The following is a 7,335-nucleotide window of genomic DNA, read 5'->3' as shown; positions in this document are numbered from 1 at the left end:
AAAATATCTAGATATTTATCTCATACAGTACCTATCATTTTCCAACCAAATAACCTGCCTAATAATCGGGATGACCCTTTGTACGAGGTGTGACCAAAAAGTAACGAGAATTTTCAAATTGCGTGCGCTGTATCTTGTCTATCGAGTTGATTCTTTTCTTGTGTGTTAGTAGCACTGCCAGTGACGTACGTGTCAATTTTCAGGCAGCTACGACGCTTAGTTTGTGTTTGGCGAGCGAATGAGCAAGACGTACTTCAGTGTGTTCGGCGATTTTTTGTGTGGCGAAATGTCGGATCAGAGTTTGTTTGAAATTTTGTGTTAAAAACAGAATTAAGTGCAGCGAAACGTTCAAAATGTTAAAGAAGGCCTTTGGCGACGATACTATGTCACAACCACGAGTTTATGAATGGTATAAACGCTTTCAGGAAGGCCGAGAAGACATCGAAGATGACGCGAGGTCTGGGCGTCCTAGCACATCCACCAGTTATAAAAACGTGGAAAAAGTTAAAGAGATTGTGCTTGCTAATATACATATAACATTTTGTACGTTTCGCTGCACTTAATTCCGTTTTTAACACAAAATTTCAAACAAACTCTCTGATCCGACATTTCGCCACACAAAAAATCGCCGAACACACTGAAGTACGTCTTGCTCATTCGCTCGCCAAACACAAACTAAGCGTCGTAGCTGCCTGAAAATTGACACGTACGTCACTAGCAGTGCTACTAACACACAAAAAAAGAATCAACTCGATAAACAAGATATAGCGCACGCAATTTGAAAATTCTTGTTACTTTTTGATCACACCTCGTATACATAATATATAGATAGAAAGTGAGATCACAATGTGCGTATCATCACAATGTGTTTCAGCATTATTTTCTTGGTTGGATTATTCAGCCAAATTGTAAAAAAATTGATTTTAAATGGATGAAAAAAAATCTTTTATCAAACATTAACGCAGTAATAAAGGATAACCCTGTACACACACACACACACACACACACACACACATCTGTACGCGTACGCACGCGCATGTACACATCGAGAATGTAATGTCCGGTAAAATGAGCTTCCAGGTTGCTGTCAACGACCGTGAAGAATCCAGAAACCGTGACCATAGTTTTATGCCAGATGAGAAAATATCTCCTTACGACAAAACAGTTTCGTATCGAATCTCGTCGGAAGTGAAGTCCTCATCTTGGTGTTGCGCAACTCTTGGCGACCTTTTCCATCCTTGTATAATTTCTTTACAATTTCTTCAAAGGCAAGCGAAACAAGCAGCGCAATTTATTAATATTAATTCGTGCATATGCTGTTCGAATATATGTATTTCTCTTTAAAATAGTATATAGTTTAGTCTAAAATATGTAAATATATAAAACATTTTTAAATTTATAACGCGCATACGTATGCATATATACATACACATATATTGTATCTTACAATAGTATTATATAATTATTAATTTATCTCTGTTAATTTGTCAAATGCGAAAATTATTGTTTATATATATTGCTTATTAAACAGATGACGTTGAAATCTTTAATCAATTTTGGAAATTTTGGAAAAGCTCCTTGGGATGCATCTATCGCCGAACGTTATCATAGTGACGAAAGTGGTTATCATCACGGGTATCGCGGGTACGATAAATAAATTGCGTATTTAAAACGCATTAATATTGGAAAAAAGCTTTCTTATAAATTACTCCTTTGAATTTTAGAAGCTCTAAAGGAAAAGATGGAAGTAGCGCTGCGCTGAGTGCATTGACCTTGCTCGCTTTCCTATTTCTTTTAAACGTTATGCAGGTAAGAATATATATGTTTCATCTTACGCTACATCATACATTTTTAAAGTTTATTTGATGAAAGGTGCTTGTACCTTAATTTTGCTGTTTAAATTTTCTGATTTGAAATATTAATTAAGAAACTAATTGTAAGATGTAAACATACAAGAGTCATTTATCATGTATAAATCTCGCAATGCTAATTTTATGAAAATATTCGCCAATAAAAAAAAAACTTTATTTTTTATTATCAAATTTTCTGTCTTGGAAGTGGATATCTCTATTTATATTTTTTCCGCGAAATCGTTAACCGTGCTAAAACCGTGTTTTATATATATATATATATATCAAAAGAAAGTGTATATGTTTATCAGAAAAAAATGCAATGAAAGATTTTAATAAAGTGGATGCCAGATATATATGTTTTTCTTTATCGAATAATTTCTTTTATTTTTTGTTCGTGATTGAAAACTCATTATTATCTAATATAATTAGTCACATCTTTTGTTTTCTTTCAGCAATCTTTGCAGGACAATAACTCGACACTCGCCCCGACAACCACCGCACTATTATTACGAGACACCGAAATGCCAATTGTCTTGGACAATGAAGAGGAAAAAAATACTAAGACAACAGACGATTTTGTGGATGTAGCAAATACATATGGTTCAAGAACAACGATAAAAAGTTACGCATAAGGTGCGGAGATTGACTATCTGACAGCCTTACATTTTCTAGAAAGAGATAGCTCTTTTCTCAAATATCACATTTTTATATTCGAGAATATTTTTATTCTTAGTTTCTTCTTAATTTTGAGTATTCAATTTATATATGTGTGCGTGTATATATACACACGCGCGCGCGCACACACACACACACACACACGCACGCACACATACATACATATACGCATATTCGTTGTAGACATAAACGATAAATATATGAATTTATTATCTAATAAGTCGTAATTGATACATGTTACAACGAATAAGAATCCAAGCATAACTGTCAAATAATCAGCGGGTCGAATGCTAGTATTCGGCTATCATTTACTCTTCCTCAGGACATCCAGAGGAGATCCGAGGATTAAAATAGGATATCCTCAGGATATCCTACATGTATGTCCTGGATGCCCTTTGGACGTCCTAAGGACATCCTTGTGCTGTCTGGGAATGTAATGATTTCAAAATAATCAAACCATTCGTCAAAACACATAAACAGTTTATTTTATTTTATTTCTTTTTCTTTTTTTTTTTAATAATGAGATCGTCGAATATATCATCATTGTCATTGTCATCGTCGTCGTGGTGTGGTCATTTAAACGTATTCATTTATAGCATTCGAAAATGTATTCTTGTTCCTAATTTTATTTACATAACATTAGAAACATTTATATATTAATTTTTATTCTATATTTTGTCATAGTTTTACATTGCATGAAAAATAATCACGATTGATCATATATTGCTGAGAAAATGGGCGATGGGCGCGCTCTTTCGCCTATCGACGCATCTGGGAGAGCTTCTTGGATTCTCTCGATGAGCGTCCAATTTCTCCTCCAGCTCTGGTCAATTCGTGTTCTGGAGTTGCGCGATGGGCAATCTGCACAATAACTTTGTTATTCTTTTCTCATTTAGTCTTAAAATGTCTTATGTCTCAAAGTATCCTATTTATAATAAATTGGAAGATTCAAAACGAGTCTGAGAAGAGTTTTACCTTTTCCGGCGGACCTTTATTTTCGATAAAGCAGACGTTTGGTTACATTTTCTATAGCAACATTATTCGCACACTTGTACGATTAATGCAATTGGAGAAAAGTAAACGCGATTAGGCTGCCCGCCGTTACTCCGGTCTCTCATTCTATACGCTCATTTAGAAAGGATTAGAAAAGATATCACGGATTCATTATTCATTTCATTAATAAGTCTTCAAATTGTCAGAGAGTGGCCATGGCTCTCCTCTTCTCGATTAGTATCGTTATCAATAATATTCGGGAATATAATTCCCACGGATTGCACCACATTCGAGAAAAATAAATGAACGAAATGTGTGTGGGAGTCCGTTTCTCTCGATTTCGTTTTCTTTTTTTTTCCCGACAGATTATCAGCAAGAGTATATATTTAGATAAATATCTCGCAAATAACCGTGGGTTCACCAATTCCTATCTCTTAGACGAAAAAAGTCCTAGTTTCGTCCAAAAATAAAAGTGACCAGCGCTTCGTACACAGCCATGTGTACTTCTACGCATGCTAATCGGTGTAACGAATGGTCACAGATGGAAAATTTTCTCGTAAATCGAGAAATAAACATTTTATCAAAGACCACATATATATATATATATATATATAAGCATTCTTTCACAGAAAGGCCAGTATAAGAAAAATATTGAAATAGTATAAATAAAATTAATAGGATTGTAGAAAATGGAGTAAAATAAAGTTAATGAAATAAATAGAATAAATAAAAAATAAATAAAAGAAAAAGTACAGAGATAACTATAATCATACATTATTTTTAAAATAAGAACATTTATTCTAAGAAAACCTTTTGAAGGAATTCTGAAGACGCTCGATATTCAATATTTGAAATTAGAAATTAATCTTTCTCGCAATGTAATTCTTGAAACTTTAAATTCCTTTAGATTAGTTTGATTCCGATTCCCAATTTTCTATCTCTGATTATGGTGTAAAAGTGTTTACACTACATGATGTTTACACAATCGCATGTGGTGTAAGTTCATCAGACAACGATATATGTAATGCAAATTGTACAAGAAAAAGAAAAAATTGCTCACTAACGCGAAAATGCGTTGATCACTCGCAGAGTATACGATTTCACGCGAATATATTACATTCATCTTTCGCCAATCGGAAACGCAACCGATCAATTGCTGCGCAAAACACTTTCTGTTTTACAGGAGAATCGAAACTGGTATAATGTCGATGAGGTTCAAATTCCGATATCTCTGATACGTGAGAATAAATTTTACTTTTATTTGCGACGCTAAAAACACAACGCCTGCTAATTTCAATCAGAGTAATCGCATATCTCTAGTGTCGGAAATTGAACTTGTAAAAATTGCGCAAGTTTCGATCCCTACTTACTTTATATTTATANATATATGTATGTATGTAGGTATGTATGTATGAACATGTGTATTTTATGTGTATTTATATATAATATATATTCTGAAATTCGTTTAAAGCTAAACATCAAAATCTAAAAAAAGGAAATTATCTTATACAAGACACATTTATAGTTACAGGCAAATTGCCCTTATATTTCCGCAAGATTGCCTATTGCGTGGATTGTCCGTTCCTTTTCCTTCACCGAACGGAGAAGAAGAAAAAGAAATAGAAACAGGCACGTCTGACTAATTCATGAAGGATACAGTTAATCACTTACAAGTTTATTAATCCATTAATCCATTTCTCAATTTAACTCCATGTTCAGATCAATGTGGGAAAGAATAGAAACGTCGGGAAGAGGAATAAGTATGAAAACAAAATAGCGGCACATAAAAACTCGATTCAGTTTCAATCCCTACGTAATCAATGACAAGATTTCTCTGACATATCAAGCAAGTAATTGTATGCAAATGACAAAGAAACGTTATGAGAAAAATGTCAACTAAATCGTATCTCTATCTTTCGGGAAGAATAAGTGTGGATGTTTTCCTGAAAATTTTTACGAATAAAAAAAAAAGACTACATTGTAGCATAACTTTTTCTCATTCTACCCTTATCGATCGAACATTAATTATTAAATACAATATCGTTAATTTTCTTATGAATGGCTTGGTGCAACAGACACAACTGGCAAAATGTTTCTATCACAACAAGATTGGTATTACCTTTTTGAACACAGTGTAATTTTTATATCGCGTAGAAAACAGTAAGAAGAATGACATTGCGAGAAAATTATCTTTGTTATTATTATAATTGTTATTACATACGAAATAGACTGTAAAAGAGAAATAATCCAATCGCTCGAAAAAAAGAAACTATGGTTAAATTAATTAATTATGTAAAAACTGATTAATTGCAATAAATAATCGAGCGTGAAATATAGAAAAAATTAATGCAATAGTTCTTGTCCCTTACTGAAAAACTCGAAATAGAACTAGGATATTATTATCCCATCGATCTATAAGACAAAGATAAAAAATTTAAGAATAATGACAACAATAGCTAGAGGCTCAGGGTAAGAACAATTAAATGGAAAAATTGACAAATAAGAGCTCAGGCGCGGGTATCAGTGCGCAAAATTATTATTATTGTTAAATTCATTTTAGACCGCTTTTTGGTCCATCTTCAACAGTACAAATATATAGAGATCAAATTGGAATTTTAAAACTTAACATACACCAAATTTGCAGTTGCAGTCAAATCTCAAATATAACGATTATATTGTAAACCATCGACGATGAAATATGTGTGGCGATGGCGATTGGACGCTGTCCACTTAATATGTACATATTCCACGCAGATTTTAGTGAGCCTCTTTTTCGATTATTAATTTTAATTTGAGATTTGACTGCAACTGCAAATTTGATATATGTAAAGTTTTAAAATTTCAATTTGATCTCTATATATTTGTATCTATGCTGAAGATAAATCAAAAAACGGTCCGAAATGTATATTTTTAAATGCACATTGGTTAATTAAATTTAACAATAATAAGCTTGCGCACCGATACCCGCGCCTGGGCTCTTATCTGCCAATTTTTCCATTTAAATTTAAAAACTTTAAATTTATAAATATATTACATTAGGAGAGATTAATCTCCTCCAAAAGTTTTTGAGAAAATGGATTAAATTATGTTTGCGTTGAATCATTCCGCTGTGCCCTCGAATTTCATAAATCCAGAAAGGTATATGTAGCATCTCAAAAATGCACGACTATTGTACAACCAACTTTGCCCAAAGGATTATTACTCCGGCTGGCATCAAACTGTGCGTGTATTTCATAATATGTATACATATAATTCGCCAAAATTTACCGTACGTTCGCCAATGTAGAGTTTCTACATTGTTTGCACTTGTTGTAGTTGCATCGTTTGCGATTCATGATTCGTCCTGAAACTTTGGCATTTCTGCGTTTATTATTTCTCACAGGCACCTCTTTACTATCAGGCTCAAAATAAATCACAAAGCGTACATAACAAACAAATTTCGACGTGTATTGTAGCATTATACGTGAACCACAAACACTTTGATTTCGTTGAAAAATTCAAGTTACACTAGTGAATAAACACTATGGTGAATCATAAATACACAAATTCGATAAATTTTTTCTTTACACTATTTACATATTTCATACAAATCACGCATATTATAATCATGCACATATATGTATAATACACGCATAATTTGGCATCAGCTTTATTGGAGGCTGAAATAAACTGTATCTTTACATTCGTATAATTAATCCCATAGTATTAATCCCATACAGCACAGAATGTTGCTGCAACGTTCTGTGCTGTATGGAATAAAACAATCCTAATCCTGATGTCGCATGTAAATAAGAAGCAAAATTCAATTGTTTAG

The 7,335-nt window shown here is 33.0% G+C and overlaps 1 protein-coding gene across 1 annotated transcript; it reads left to right on the top strand.

The window, feature by feature from the left end:
- Positions 1 to 1,531: 1,531 nt before the first annotated feature.
- On the top strand, positions 1,532 to 2,623 carry LOC115242137. Its single transcript, XM_029818221.1, has 3 exons — positions 1,532 to 1,644; positions 1,725 to 1,809; positions 2,306 to 2,623. Exons 1-3 carry the CDS (start codon positions 1,532 to 1,534, stop codon positions 2,483 to 2,485), a joined length of 378 nt encoding a protein of 125 aa, XP_029674081.1. The 3' UTR covers positions 2,486 to 2,623.
- Positions 2,624 to 7,335: the final 4,712 nt, after the last annotated feature.

The sequence above is a fragment of the Formica exsecta genome, unplaced genomic scaffold (assembly GCF_003651465.1).
Source record: "Formica exsecta isolate Colony F162 unplaced genomic scaffold, ASM365146v1 scaffold57, whole genome shotgun sequence".
Taxonomy (NCBI): domain Eukaryota; kingdom Metazoa; phylum Arthropoda; class Insecta; order Hymenoptera; family Formicidae; genus Formica; species Formica exsecta.
Note: the sequence above shows the minus strand (reverse complement) of the source record. Positions and strands in the feature narration are given on the sequence as shown.

Coding starts and splice junctions, on each gene's coding strand:
- LOC115242137 (XM_029818221.1), top strand. CDS start 1,532: ATGACGTTGAAATCTTTAATCAATTTTGGAAATTTTGGAAAAGCTCCT. Junction 1,645..1,724: donor TATCATCACGGGTATCGCGG/GTACGATAAATA, acceptor TTTGAATTTTAG/AAGCTCTAAAGGAAAAGATG. Junction 1,810..2,305: donor TTCTTTTAAACGTTATGCAG/GTAAGAATATAT, acceptor GTTTTCTTTCAG/CAATCTTTGCAGGACAATAA.